We start from the raw sequence: 15,613 nt of genomic DNA, 5'->3' as shown, positions 1-15,613 counted from the left end.
AGTCTGTAATGCTCACTTTTTTAGGAGTACCATTAGCGTTTCTGATAAGAAAATACAATTTACAAAAAAAATTACTTGTTATTTCATTGCTAACTATAATGAAAGTTTAATGTTGTATTAATTTCGAGTCAGCAAATAACAAAAATACGCCGTTAAAATTTTAGTACTAAAAATTAAAATATGACCGTCTGGTAAACTCGTGGTCACGGCCGTGCTAGCAATCATTTACCAAAATGAACCCACTGTGGTTGGTTGTTTTTCTTACAGTAAGCGTTTCAGGTACGTTTTTGTTTAAAAAAGATTGAAATACTAGTTGTAACTTCAGCGGAATATGAAAACAGTTCGCTCCCTGAAGATAGAATAGTTGGGGGTGTTCCTATCAACATTGAAGATGCTCCTTATCAAGTGGGTGTTTATTATTACAATGATATCATTTTCTGTGGCGGTTCTATCATTACTAGATATCATGTTCTTACCGCTGCTCATTGCACTTACGACCAAAAGTTAGTAGAGGTTCATATTTATTCGTATAAGTAATTGGATCATTTTCAGGTCTGTCCAATTTAAACCTAGTAGTTTACGCATCCGTGCTGGTAGTCCATATGCTTTTGGGCTAGGTGAGGTGCACAAAGTGGCAAAAATCGTTCCGCATCCTTACTATGACTCTCGAACGATGAATAACGACATTGCCATTTTCAAATTTGAGATTGGTTTAACTTTTGGGCCAAATATTGCGGCAATTCGTCTTCCATCTCTTGATTTTGTGGTGAAAACGAACCAAGATGTTCGTGTGAGTGGTTGGGGGCTACTTAGAGAAGAGAGTATAAAACCCACTCAGTTACAAGCTGTTACCGTTCAAGTTATCAGCAGAACAGACTGCGAAGCTGTATATTCTATCTCCAGCAGTATGTTTTGTGCTGGTGTGCCAAAAGGATACAAGGATGCTTGTCACGGCGATTCTGGTGGTCCTGCTGTTATAAATAATATCCTTGCTGGTGTTGTTTCCTGGGGCATTGGATGTGCTAGACCCTCTCAACCTGGAGTTTATACTGACGTTGTGTCACATCTAGGCTTCATCTATCATGGACTACATTCATAACCAAAACCCGTTAGGTTCTTACTTTTCGTAAATACAAAATAAATTCTTTTGCCCTCTTAATGTGTTTGAAGTCATTTTAAGAAAATCATCTTTTACCAAAAAAAAAAAAAAAAAACGTAAACAATACAGTATGGATACAGGTAAATATTTTCAGAACGCTTTAACAGAAAACCTTGAAATTTGAGGAACAGTCAAAAGTGTTTAAATTCTATCATCTGAGAGATTTTTCGAATTTTTATCGTCATTTGTTCAAGGCTAACTTGATTTTTTTCAATAGCACGAAGGGTCAAATTTAATCATTTTTAAAAGAACATTTTTTCAGAATTCAATGATGTAACATGATACCCACCTTTACTTTTATTAAAATGGAAAAAAATAAAAATTCAAAAATTTTCTGGAATAGTAAAACTAAGTTGGCTTTGAAAATATTCTTATTAGCGATGTATGTCACTTGTATATTAGCCAAAAATTAAACTTGGGTGCAATAATTAGTTTAATAATGGTACATTTACGTAAAACTGAGCGAAAAATATCTCATGTTGGTTTATCATGGAGACAGAAAGCCAAGAAGTTAGTGGAAATCAGTTTAAACATCGTTTGTAGCATAAAAATCAAGTATTCCGTGTTTAAAATTTCTTAATTAAAACGTTAAAAGTGTTATTTTAACAATTATTTTTAACTTTCACTTATTTTTTGGTTAATGAGCTAACGATAGATAAAGACAACATTTTCAAAGCCAACTAAATTTTGCATTTTTCAAAATTTTCGAAATTTTTTAAATATCGATTAAATTAAGGTATGCATGTGTTATACCATAGAACTCAGAAAAAAATGCTCTTCTGAAGAACATAATTGAACACCTTTTGTTTTTTTTTGGGGGGGGGGGGTGGGGGAGTAGGTTGTTAACTACTTACGAAGATAAAAAAGAAAAAATTTACTAAAATTCTGGAATAAAAGTTGTTCAACAATAGGATTTTTCCTTTAATTAAAATGTAAAATAAAGTTATATTGTTATATATACTTAGTTATATACTATACAGAGTCGCTAAAAATATGGATACAGTTAAATAGTTTCAGAACCTTGAAAGTTGGGAAACAGTTAAAAGTGTTTAAATTCAATCATTTAAGAGCTTTTTCAAATTTTTATCGTCATTTATTTTGAAAATTCAAGGCTAACTTGATTTTTTTTAAATGGCACGAAGGGTCAAATTTAATCATTTTTAAAATAGCATTTTTTTCTGAATTCAATGATATAACATGATACTCACCTTTATTTTTATTAAAATGTAAAAAAATAAGAATTCAAAAATTTTCTGGAATAGTAGAACTAAGTTAGCTTTGAAAATACTGTTATTAGCGATGTCTGTCACTTGTATATTAGCCAAAAATTAAACTTGGGTGCAATAATTAGTTTAATAATAGTACATTTAAGTAAAACTGAGCGAAAAAATTCTCATGTTGGTTTATCATGGAGACAGAAAGCCAAGAAGTTAGTGGAAATCAGTTTGAACATCGTTTGTAGCATAAAAATCAAGTATTCAGTGTTTAAAATTCCTTAATTAAAACGTTAAAAGTGTTATTTTAACAATTATTTTTAACTTTTACTTATTTTTTGGTTAATGAGCTAACGATAGATAAAGACAATACTTCCAAGGCTAACAAGATTTTACATTTTTCAAAATTTTCGATTTTTTTTAAGTTTCGATTAAATTAAGGTATGCATGTGTTATACCATAAAACTCAGAAAAAAATGCTCTTCTCAAAAATATAAAATTTGACCCTTGTTGCTATTTAAAAAAAATCAAGTTAGCCTTGTAGCCGAAGAACAAATGCGGTAGAAATTTAATAAACATCTGAAACGATACAATTTCTATACTCTTAACCATATACCAAATTTTAATAAGTTTTGATGAATGGTTTTTATAATATTTAACTGTATCTTGAAATGTACCTTCACGATCAAAAAGAATGACCCTCTTAAACCACAGCCACAAATACATATTGGATATTGTGTAAACTAGTTAGACAGTTTGTAAAAAATACCCTTGAGGGTTGAAATTTATGACTTGAAAGATTTTTCGCTACCCGGTCCGGTTACTAGGGGTGTCATTCTTTTAGATCGTCACTGTACCAATTCTCATTTAGACGTAATGTGTCTTTAATAATACACAGCCACCATTTAGAGTGTGTGTATGATTTAAAAAAATGCCTTTTATTTTTTTTCTATTATTTAGAAGATATTAAGCTAAATTTTCTTCAAACAACCGAATCAAAAAAACTAAAAATGCGACTTTAACTTTATATTCCGTAACTTTAAATTGGTCATTAAACTACCATCAGTATAAGTGGATAATGCAAGAAAAATCATTACAGCCAAATCGTTAATGAAAACAAAACCAAAACTGACCCAACTCAGTCACAAACCAGCTGGCTGCTAACTTACTAAATTAAAATCAAAAATCCGTCATGGCAATGAAACAGTACCCTTTTTTATACAAAATATTTCTTGACTTCGCGTACGCTAAAATTGGAAAAATGGTCACATACAGTTGTATTATAATTCAGTCACTAGCTTTACAACTGCAAGTTTATTTTATTGTTACGCATTTTAGTAAAGAATTAATTGTAAAATATGGGCCCGGAGTGTTGGTGGTAACATATGTAGGTATGTAATATTTCGTCGAAAAGTGAAATTATCACTGGTTTTGTAGTTAGTAACATCCCTGGTTGTTGAATTGATGATTGAAAACAAGACCAGAAAAATAATAGATTTCGCTCGTTTAACATTCTGGCCAACAGATTTTTGCGGACTTGAGGCTAAAAACCGACTTATTAAAAACTCCTCTAAAGTCAGCATTGTCATTTATTTAATTTTAATGTGGTTTGCTGCTCAAGGAATTGTAATGTTTCCAGTTTGGGGCGATACCAGCGAGTGGCGTTTACACGTCGAGATTTTTGACCAGTGGAAACTTTTTTATTACATTTATGTTTCAACTTTCACGATAATTGTCTTCTCAGCTGTTCGACTACCGGGGATTTTATTGTATTCAATTTTCCAAACCCATATGCAAATTGTTTTAATCAACCAGAAGATCACGCAAATTTCCCAAAATGACCCGAACGACATAAGGATGATGAATCAGACAGGTTACCAGAAAAGAATTTACAAGGAGATGTGTTTGTGTGTTTCACAGCACATTGCAATTAAGAGGTACATTTTAATATAAACTGGAAAATTTCCCTTGAATTTCTTTGTAGATTTATTAAAAAACTTCTAGAAATTGTGCGTCCAGTACAACCAATTTTTATGGTATTAGGATTATTGGGAGTTATTTCTATATTTTTTTTCGCCCTCTATGTAAGTCAAATGTACGGATATCTAAAGGTTAGGATGCGAAACGACGCACAAATAAAACGTTCTCGACGATAGTTCCGTTAATGCCGCCAGAGGCGCAGTTGTCTAAGTTTTCAGAGCAATGAATTTATAAAAATTGTTGTAATTAAATAACGGTTAGCACAAGGCGAATAAAAAAAATACAGGCAGATAGAGCATCAAATTCTCAATAATTGGAGATAAAAATAGTGCAAAAATTATATCTTAAACTATATTTAAAAAAATTTCAAAGTTTTACCAATTTGCACTCTGCCCCATATTTTTCAAAACGCTGCGAATACGGTTACAGATACAAGAAAAATGTTCAGAGGAAAGTTGTAGAGAATTAAATTTCCTTTAAAAAAGTCCGCGAGACCATATCTCTATCTTCAACCATTTAGGCCCCAAAGTCATTCAAAGACGCACAAACGATGGATTTCCGTCATTTTGCCGGTGGTCAAATATTGGAAACTGAATTTACAACTAAACCGTTGAAGATAGACATATCGTGTCGCGGACTTTTTTGTAGAAAATTTAATTCTCTACAACCTCGTGTCGTTCACTTTTTTGTATCTTCAACCGTATTCGCTGCGTTTGCAAATTGATAATTCTAAGCGATAATTTTTTGGTCACCGTCGCCTATTTATCAAAACGCTGCGAATACGGATCAAGATACAAAAAAGTGTAAGGTACGACCTTGAAGAGAATTAAATTTGCTACAAAAAAGTCCGCGACACCATATCTCTATCTTCAACGGTTTGGGTACAAATTCACTTTCCCATACTTGACCACCGACAAAATGGCGGAAATCCGTCGCTTAAGCATCTTTGAACGCCTTTAAAGTCTAAACCGTTGAAGATAAAGATATGGTCACGCTGACTTTTTTAAAGCAAATTTAATTCTCTACAACTTTCTTCTAAACATTTTTCTTGTATCTTTAACCGTATTCGCAGCGTTTTGAAAAATACGGCTCGAAGCGCAAATTTTAAATCTTAAATAATTTTTTTCTCATGTTTCTTTTGAAAATTTTAGTCGGCAGTTTTTCCCAGTCTGTTGAGAATGCAAAGCTCAACATTTCTGCATTTTTTCCAAGTAATTAGTGAACTGCTTGAATTACAATTAATTTAAAACGATTTGACACACGATTTGAGGCGCCCTCATTTTTCCACTGCCGTACTACATCTTTGGGTGCGATTTTGTATCTCGTTTCGTCTCCTAACTTATAGTTCTCCGTAGTCAAATGCTCAAAAAACCTTAAATTAATGCCAAATTTTAATTTAGAATTTGGAAAATACAAGCAACATTCTTAAAATTCGCTTGGTTATGGTAGTAATTTCCTGTATTCTTATTTTGTGTTTATTTGCCGAAGCTGGTCAAGCAGTCAGTGATGAGGTAACCAAGTCATTTTTTTTAATAATGTTTATTTATAATATTTATTTGCAGACAAGTCGTGTCTTTGATACTCTGCTGACTTGTCCCTGGTATTTATGGGATCAAAGAAATAAAAAAGCTTTAGCAATATTTCTATCAAACTCGCTTCAACCAATCAGTTTCTCGATGGCTGGCTTCACTTTAAATTATGGTTTTGGTATTTCTGTAAGACAATATTTGTTTAATGAATTTTTTCGTAAAAAAACTATTACAGATGCTGAGAAACAGTGCTTCATATGCCTTAATACTCTACAAGATGAAAAACTAAACTGTACAAATGCACAAATTAATAAATAATTTCAATAAAATTAGTAGTTTCACATTTAATAAATTCAAATTGAACATTAAACTTCCATTATCAAGGCAAAACAATTTGAATAGGTAATGGCATTAAAAAGAAGACCAAGACTCGTAGAAAATTTAAAATACAGACGAGACGATTAAAAAAATTCTTTACGAATCATTTATTTAATTAATTTTTTTTTCCCAAAACTTTTAAAATAATCCATGTAAGTTCAAGCTTTCAGAATAAAAAGTGAGCATTATTTCAGTAATTAGCTCCAACCCCTGAAAAATTCCTCGATCGATAAAACGCGACTCGTGAATAGATTAACTCTAATTACTGTTTTAATTGTATACGAGTCCACTCTTTGATACCCAACATCACAATCACAGAGTTTTCATGATAACAAAGCACGGCTTGCTACGCTAATCACGAGTTATCAATTTTATCATCCACGTGCGTACAGTCTGTGCCATTAGTATTGTCACATTGCCAAAATCAATAATAACTCTAACTTGTGTTTTATTTATTCCAATCAATTTCAAAGTCTAATTACATTTTACGTAAAGACACTTTGTTTACATTTGGTTCGTTGTTACGTAATTTGGCAAAGTCTCAGAAAAAAAAACTAATTAACTGAGATTGCGTTAACCTGACGTTTCAAAACTTGAGTTAATTAGTGTTTGATTAGTTAGGCGCTAAAATCACTACGGAAAATACAAATTTTTGTGTATTCGTAATTAAACCAAGATTCTTGATTTTAAATCGTGGCCAATAATGCGATCTAGTTCAAGCGACAAGTTTAGAGTAAACAACTGTATTGATTTATTTTATGCTTGTTATTAAAAAGCCAATGACCGCAAGAATTTGAACTTTAGCGCATTATGCGTGTGATAAAATAAAGTTACGTGTTGATTGTAGATTTTTTACAACAATGTGTGTATGCAACCCATTATACGGAATAGTGGGGGAGGTGAACATGCAATCATACTCACAAGTCTTTAAGGGGAGAAACAACTCACCTGAAACAAAAATTAATGTTTTATAACAAACAGCATTAAAATAAACAACATTTCTTCAAACAATTTAGAGAGATTGTTTCGAGTAATAATTCCCGGCGCATCCACCAAAATAATGCGTAAAACAATAAATAAAAATAAAATTTTAAAATAAGTTCATTTCAAAGTCACAGCAGCATGTACGAACAAAAACTGTGCCACTTCATTATTATACAGGGTGTCCCTAGATATTCTAACCTCCTGCCTCACCAAAAATTAATTTTAAAATATACAGGATATTTCCAAAATTGGCAGTAATACAAACTTATGTTTTTTAAAATAGCACACCCTAAATGTTTTTGAATTTTTGGATGTAGCTTTTAAACCAATGATTTTGACCTAAACTTTTATTGGTCGAGTTTGTTTTAATTTTTTTTTTAACAAAAACACGCTCATTTGAACAGATTTTGATAAATTAAACCAACAACAAAAATAAAAAATAGAAAAAATAATATATTACACTCTTAATTGTGGCACTTATTCTATTGGGGTACTCCTTCGTCGTGCTCTAAAATCATTTGTGCCACAATACAACATCTTATAAAACTCGTATAATAAAATACTATTATGGTCTAAAAACGATTTTAAATCCTCAAAACTTGCAAAAATAATGTAATTTTTGAAATAATTCTGTGATTTATTGGCTTAATTTTTAAGAAATTTTGTACAATAATTGATAGTTTTTACTAAATAAACGTTTAGAAAAGGTATTTTTTGGTCATTTTTGATCAAATTTGGTGATTTTTTAGTTCTAATTTAATAAAAACAGGAAAAGAAACTTGATTTTCGGTCAAAAAACGTGTTTTAACTCTCGGAACATGCAAAAATAATGTAATTTTTGATATAATACTGTGATTTATTGGTTTAATTTTTAAGAAATTTTGTACAATAATTGATAGTTTTTACTAAATAAACGTTTAGAAAAGGTATTTTTTGGTCATTTTTGACCAAATTTGGTGATTTTTTCGTTCTAATTTAATAAAAACAGGAAAAGAAATTTAATTTTTGGTCAAAAAACGTGTTTTAATCCTCAGAATTTGCAAAAATAATGTTATTTTGAAATAAGTCTGTGATTTATTAGCTTAATTTTTAAGAAATTTTGTATAATAATTGATAGTTTTTACTAAATAAACGTTTAGAAAAAGTATTTTTTGGTCATTTTTGACCAAATTTGGTGATTTTTTCGTTCTAATTTAATAAAAACAGGAAAAGAAACTTGATTTTCGGTCAAAAAACGTGTATTAATCCTCAGAACTTGCAAAAATAATGTCATTTTGAAATAATTCCGTGATTTATTGACTTAATTTTTAAGAAATTTTGTACAATAATTGATAGTTTTTACTAAATAAACGTTTAGAAAAGGTATTTTTTGGTCATTTTTGATCAAATTTGGTGATTTTTTAGTTCTAATTTAATAAAAACAGGAAAAGAAACTTGATTTTCGGTCAAAAAACGTGTTTTAATCCTCAGAACTTGCAAAAATAATGTCATTTTGAAATAATTCCGTGATTTATTGACTTAATTTTTAAGAAATTTTTGTACAATAATTGATAGTTTTTACTAAATAAACGTTTAGAAAAGGTATTTTTTGGTCATTTTTGACCAAATTTGGTGATTTTTTCGTTCTAATTTAATAAAAACAGGAAAAGAAACTTGATTTTCGGTAAAAAAACGTGTTTTAATGCTCAGAACTTGCAAAAATAATGTCATTTTAAAATAATTCCGTGATTTATTGACTTAATTTTTAGGAAATTTTGTACAATAATTGATAATTTCTACTAAATAAACTGTTAGAAAGGGTGTTTTTTTGGTCATTTTTGACCAAATTTGGTAATTTTTTCGTTCTAATTTAATAAAAACAGGGAAAGAAACTTGATTTTTGGTTAAAAAACGTGTTTTAATCCTCAGAACTAGCAAAAATAATGTCATTTTGAAATAATTCTGTGATTTATTGACTTAATTTTTAAGAAATTTTGTACAATAATTGATAGTTTTTACTAAATAAACGTTTAGAAAAGGTATTTTTTGGTCATTTTTGATCAAATTTGGTGATTTTTTAGTTCTAATTTAATAAAAACAGGAAAAGAAACTTGATTTTCGGTCAAAAAACGTGTTTTAATCCTCAGAACTTGCAAAAATAATGTCATTTTGAAATAATTCCGTGATTTATTGACTTAATTTTTAAGAAATTTTGTACAATAATTGATAGTTTTTACTAAATAAACGTTTAGAAAAGGTATTTTTTGGTCATTTTTGACCAAATTTGGTGATTTTTTCGTTCTAATTTAATAAAAACAGGAAAAGAAATTTAATTTTTGGTCAAAAAACGTGTTTTAATCCTCAGAATTTGCAAAAATAATGTTATTTTGAAATAAGTCTGTGATTTATTAGCTTAATTTTTAAGAAATTTTGTATAATAATTGATAGTTTTTACTAAATAAACGTTTAGAAAAAGTATTTTTTGGTCATTTTTGACCAAATTTGGTGATTTTTTCGTTCTAATTTAATAAAAACAGGAAAAGAAACTTGATTTTCGGTCAAAAAACGTGTATTAATCCTCAGAACTTGCAAAAATAATGTCATTTTGAAATAATTCCGTGATTTATTGACTTAATTTTTAAGAAATTTTGTACAATAATTGATAGTTTTTACTAAATAAACGTTTAGAAAAGGTATTTTTTGGTCATTTTTGACCAAATTTGGTAATTTTTTCGTTCTAATTTAATAAAAACAGGGAAAGAAACTTGATTTTTGGTTAAAAAACGTGTTTTAATCCTCAGAACTAGCAAAAATAATGTCATTTTGAAATAATTCTGTGATTTATTGACTTAATTTTTAAGAAATTTTGTACAATAATTGATAGTTTTTACTGAATAAACGGCTAGAAAAGATATTTTTTTGGTCAATTTTGACCAAATTTGGCGATTTTTTCGTTCTAATTTAATAAAAACAGGAAAAGAAACTTGATTTTTGGTCAAAAAACGTGTTTTAATCCTCAGAACGTGCAAAAATAATGTCATTTTTGATATAATTCTGTGATTTATTGGCTTAATTTTTAGAAACTTTGTACAATAATTGATTGTTTTTACTAAATAAACGGTTAGAAAAATAATTTTTTTGGTCATTTTCGACCAAATTTGATAATTTTTTCGTTCTAATTTAATAAAAACAGAGAAAAAAAACTTAATTTTTCCTCTAAAAACGTGTTTAAATCCTCAGAACTTGCAAAAATAATGTCATTTTATTGGCTTACTTTTGAAGAAATTTTGCGAAATAATTAAACTTTTACTGCATAAACACTACTGCATAAATGAAACTTGCAGCATAATTACACATCATTACCTATCATTACCATTAAATAAGAATGATTCTATAATAATCTCATAACATAAATAACCCAACTTAATAACATTATAAATAAAGCATAAAAGTACGTTCACATTAAATTTGTCAGTCTGTTTTAAGCAACGCCCGAAATAAACATGTCCGAACTCGAGAAACAACTCCCGTACTATTTTCTAATGCAATTCTGTATAAACTTCTTCTACTCAAAAACCGTAAAAGTGGTCACATCCAGCTGTATCATAATCCAGTCACTAAGTTTACTCCTACAAGTGTACTTCATCATCACCAACTTTAGCAAAGAACTAATTCTAAAATATGGCTGTGAAATGTCGCTTGCAACTTATGTACGCAAAACTTGCTCAAAACTTGCTCTGACACTTTTTCCAGCTACTAACATCACTACTGGTGGACGTTGTGGTCGAAAACACCACAAAACAATTAATAAGTGAGGGACACACTTCGTTCTGGTCCATTGATTCCTGCGGTCATGACGTGAAAAACCACATTATCGCAAACTCGGCACGCCTCAGTGTTGTCATTTACTTCATTTTAGCGTGGTTTGCTGTTTTGGGGATTTCGGTGCTTCCAGTGTGGGGCGATCAGAGCGAATGGATTTTGTTCGTGCAAATTTTCAACACTTGGAAAAAAATTTTATGTTACGTTTACTTATCAACTCTTGCAGTTATGGTTTTTTTGAGTATTCGGCTCCCGGCCATGCTGTTGTACGGTATTTTGCAAATTCACGTCCAAATTATTTTAATCAATCAGAGGATCATTCAAATTGGGCGAGAGAACACAAATGATATTAGAATGATGAACCAAATGAGTTACCAGAACAGGATTTACAAAGAGTTGGGTTTTTGTGTTTCACAACACGCTAGAATTAAAAGGTAGAGTTTTTACTTTAAAATTTTCAAGACTAGTTGTTGCAGATGGCTTAAGAAACTTCTCGGAATCGTACAATCGGCAATGCCGATTTTTACTGTCTTGGGAGGATTGATTTTTATTTCTGTGCTGCTTTTTGTGCTCTACGTAAGTTAAGCGCGTTCGCCAGTCTTAAATTATTTTAATTCAGAGTTTTGAAAATGCGAGTTGTTTTCTCAAAATTCGCTTAGGAATGGTCGTGATTTCGTGTAGTCTGGTTTTGTGTATGTTTGCTGTGGCTGGACAGGCGTTCAGTGATGAGGTATGACTGTTATTATATTACTGTTGTTTTTTTTTATATAAATTATTTTTCAGACTAGTCGGGTTTTTGACACACTCATGACTTGTCCATGGTACTTATGGGACCAAAAAAATAAAACGATTTTGTTGATATTTCTCTCAAATTCTCTCCAACCGATTAATTTTTCAATTGCTAATATCACTCTAAACTATTCGTTTGCTGTTGCTGTAAGAACGTAAATTTCTGTGGTTTTGTACAATACAAATTTGTTTCAGTTGCTGAAAACAAGCACGTCATATGCGTTAATACTGTACAACATGAAAAACTAAATAAAGAAATTAAACTTAACTGTATTTTTTATTAATTCCTACCACAAAAAAACACAAAACACGTGTTAGGAAAGTTTCCTAGTAAGACTTTCTAAGTTGGTATGTGTTAACTTTTTTTAATTTTTTTATTTTCTCATTTACGGCTAAACTATTCGAAAAAGTGGAACTATTTTGATCCATACCTATGCAAAATGATCCGGGGAATCGATTGGCATCGAGAAAATTGCCAAATTCCCAATAGTTTTTTAGTTATGAATTTTTTTAAATTTTCCCAATTTTTGCAATTGTCTCCAATTTGCTCGAAAACTATTAGTCGGAGAACAATAATTTTTTTTGAAAAAGATAGATAATTTAAAGAGCTTTCCAACGATAATACACTTCATGGGGTTATCTCTGATAGTTCCGGAGCTATTGCTTGACAAAAGTTCCGGGTACCCAAAATCGACAAAAACTGCGACGAAAATTGAAAAATCAAACTTCTAAAAATCGAACATATGGACTTTTTGTCGACTAAAAACAACTTTTGTGGGTTGTTAAGACATGTAGAAGTCCATAAAAATTTACTGGAGTGAGTTTAAAAAAAATTTTTTTTTCACCTCTTTGAAGGTAAGTAAGTATTACTCAGGAAATTTTAGCAAAAAAATTGAAAATTTTAAATCTCGTAAAAAGTTGGTATAATACAGAAAATGAGCCGCTGAATTCAATGGAACAAACCGCATTGCTCTACGACTTTTAGTTTTCGAGTTATGAATTTTTTTAATGAATAAAATTTTTCACCATGACAAATGGCTACCCTAAATTTAGGCAAAAATTTTTAAATTTTTAATTCTTGTGAAAAATTGATATATTATGTAAAATGAGCCGTAGAATTCAACCGAACAAACCGCATTGCTCTACGACTTTTAGTTTTTTTTTATGAATTTTTTTAGTGAAAAACTTTGATCGCCTCTGTAGCCGGAACCGTTGCCCGGAGCGGCTCCGGGTTTGGACGAAAAAATAGAGAAAAATAAGCGCTATCAGATGGTTTTTTGTTCGTTGCTCTAAGTCTTACAGTTTCCGAGAAAAACGCAAAAAAAGGTTTCCATTTTCACTTTTTTTCAATTTTCAACCGCCAATTACGGCGAAACTATTAGAGTTATCGAGAAACGGAAAAATGGAGGACAACCGAAATAAAAAACTCTACAAAATGGCATAGGACTCAAGGCGATATCTCGCAAAAAATTTTTCAATTTTCAAACGCCGATTACGGCCAAACTAAAAGAGTTAGGAGAAAACGCTTTTTTAGATCGGAAAGAGTACATCAAAATCTATAAGATAGAATCGGTTTTATTTGATTTAGAGACACTTTAAAAATTGACCGATTTTAAGGGGGGGGTGTTAACTTTTTTTTATTTTTTTTTATTTTCTCATTTCTGGCTAAACTCTTCGAAAAAGTGGAGCTATTTTGATCCTTTCCTATGCAAAATGATCCGGGGAATCGATTGGCATCGAGAAAATTGCCAAATTCCCAATAGTTTTTTAGTTATGAATTTTTTAAAATTTTACCAATTTTTGCATTTGTCTCCAATTTGCTCGAAAACTATTAGTCGGAGAACAATAATTTTTTTTGAAAAAGATAGATAATTTAAAGAGCTTTCCAACGATAATACACTTCATGGGGTTATCTCTGATAGTTCCGGAGCTATTGCTTGACAAAAGTTCCGGGTACCCAAAATCGACAAAAATTGCGACGAAAATTGAAAAATCAAACTTCTAAAAATCGAACATATGGACTTTTTGTGGACTAAAAACAACTTTTGTGGGTTGTTAAGACATGTAGAAGTCCATAAAAATTTACTGGAGTGAGTTAAAAAAAAAAATTTTTTTTCACCTCTTTGAAGTTAAGTGTATTATTATTACTCAGGAAATTTTAGCAAAAAAATTGAAAATTTTAAATCTCGTGAAAAGTTGGTATAATACAGAAAATGAGCCGCTGAATTCATTAGAACAAACCGCATTGCTCTACGACTTTTAGTTTTCGAGTTATGAATTTTTTTAATGAATAAAATTTTTCACTATGACAAATGGCTACCCTAAATTTAGGCAAAAATTTTAAAATTTCTAATTCTTGTGAAAAATTGATATATTATGTAAAATGAGCCGTAGAATTCAACCGAACAAACCGCATTGCTCTACGACTTTTAGTTTTTTTTTTATGAATTTTTTTAGTGAAAAACTTTGATCGCCTCTGTAGCCGGAACCGTTGCCCGGAGCGGCTCCGGGTTTGGTCGAAAAAATAGATAAAATTAAGCGCTATCAGATGTTTTTTTGTTCATTGCTCTAAGTCTTACAGTTTCCGAGAAAAACGCAAAAAAAAGTTTCCATTTTCACTTTTTTTCAATTTTCAATCGCCAATGTTCAATGTTTTTTGCAAAATGTTATACATATACAAAGTGATTCAAAAAAATATGAACCAGGTACTGAGAAGACACCTAAATGAGTTGAAAATTATTCTTATAACAACAAATTTTAAGCCGTTTTTGTTGCTTTTCAAAGTGAGACTTTTCGGTTAAGTTTGTAACTTTTGCGATTAAGTTTTCCTAAATTTAATCAGATAACCTGTTAAATAATCACTGTTATATCTTACAAAAAAAGAGCAACAAATTAACAAGCTTGCTAAAAAATTATTATTCAAATGAACAAAAATTCTGCTCGAAAAAACATGACATGTTTATGCCTAGCTATATTTTATTCCGGCGCATCCACCATATTTCACCCTGACTTTTTCGTGGTATTTTCCACATCAAAAAACACTCAAACCTCATTGGTCGTTTGTTTCCACACATCATTAACGTACAGTTCATCAGTTCGATACTAAATGACAAATTAATAATAAAAGCTAAATATCCTTACAGTGAATAAATAAATCATTACGAAATACTTTACAGCAATGTAACAAGTCTAGTATGTCAAGAGACGAGTAAAAATGGTTTCCGAACAAACACTCTTGAAAAACTTTCCCTACTATTATTTGCTGCGAATTTTCATCGACTTTGGCTATTTAAAAATTACGAAAGTGCTTTCAGTGGCGTGCATAATCATCCACAGCTTGAGCACCTTACTGGAAATTTTCTACATTTGCCAAAATTTCAGCAAGGAACTTGTGTTCCAATACGGGTGCATAACCTCACTAGCAACTTACGTAAGTCCTATTAAAAAATATAAAAAATCGATTGAATTTTCCAGGTGATAACGTCAATGACCACCGGGTTTATAATCGAAAACGACGCCAAAAACTTAATCCGTGAAACTGTGACCGCATTCTGGCCCATAGATTTCTGCGGCCCACAAGTCGAGCAATTAATTTTCAAACGCGTGGCACGAATTAACACTTTTAATTTTTTTCTACTAGCCTGGTTTGCAATTTTTGGAATTATCATGTTTCCGGTTTGGGGCGACGAAAGCGAGTGGATGTTGTGTGTCATTGCTTTTAAAAAATACTTCCCGAAATGGTGGAGAGTTCCATACTATGTTTTTTTTGCAACTTATCC

At 30.6% G+C, this 15,613-nt stretch overlaps 2 protein-coding genes across 6 annotated transcripts in view; one reads left to right on the top strand and one right to left on the bottom strand.

Annotated features, from left to right (window-relative positions):
- Positions 1-15,613, bottom strand: part of LOC100141873 (GRAM domain-containing protein 2B) — a 79,581-nt gene that overhangs the window by 29,690 nt on the left and 34,278 nt on the right. The gene's annotated exons all lie outside the window — the stretch shown is intronic.
- Positions 157-1,159, top strand: LOC100142283 (serine protease P124). Its single transcript, XM_001811231.3, has 3 exons — positions 157-279; positions 326-503; positions 553-1,159. Exons 1-3 carry the CDS (start codon positions 234-236, stop codon positions 1,097-1,099), a joined length of 771 nt encoding a protein of 256 aa, XP_001811283.1. The 5' UTR covers positions 157-233; the 3' UTR covers positions 1,100-1,159.

This window comes from Tribolium castaneum, chromosome 7 (assembly GCF_031307605.1).
Source record: "Tribolium castaneum strain GA2 chromosome 7, icTriCast1.1, whole genome shotgun sequence".
Taxonomy (NCBI): Eukaryota; Metazoa; Arthropoda; class Insecta; order Coleoptera; family Tenebrionidae; genus Tribolium; species Tribolium castaneum.
Note: the sequence above shows the minus strand (reverse complement) of the source record. Positions and strands in the feature narration are given on the sequence as shown.

Coding starts and splice junctions, on each gene's coding strand:
- LOC100142283 (XM_001811231.3), top strand. CDS start 234: ATGAACCCACTGTGGTTGGTTGTTTTTCTTACAGTAAGCGTTTCAG. Junction 280..325: donor TCTTACAGTAAGCGTTTCAG/GTACGTTTTTGT, acceptor TTGTAACTTCAG/CGGAATATGAAAACAGTTCG. Junction 504..552: donor CATTGCACTTACGACCAAAA/GTTAGTAGAGGT, acceptor GATCATTTTCAG/GTCTGTCCAATTTAAACCTA.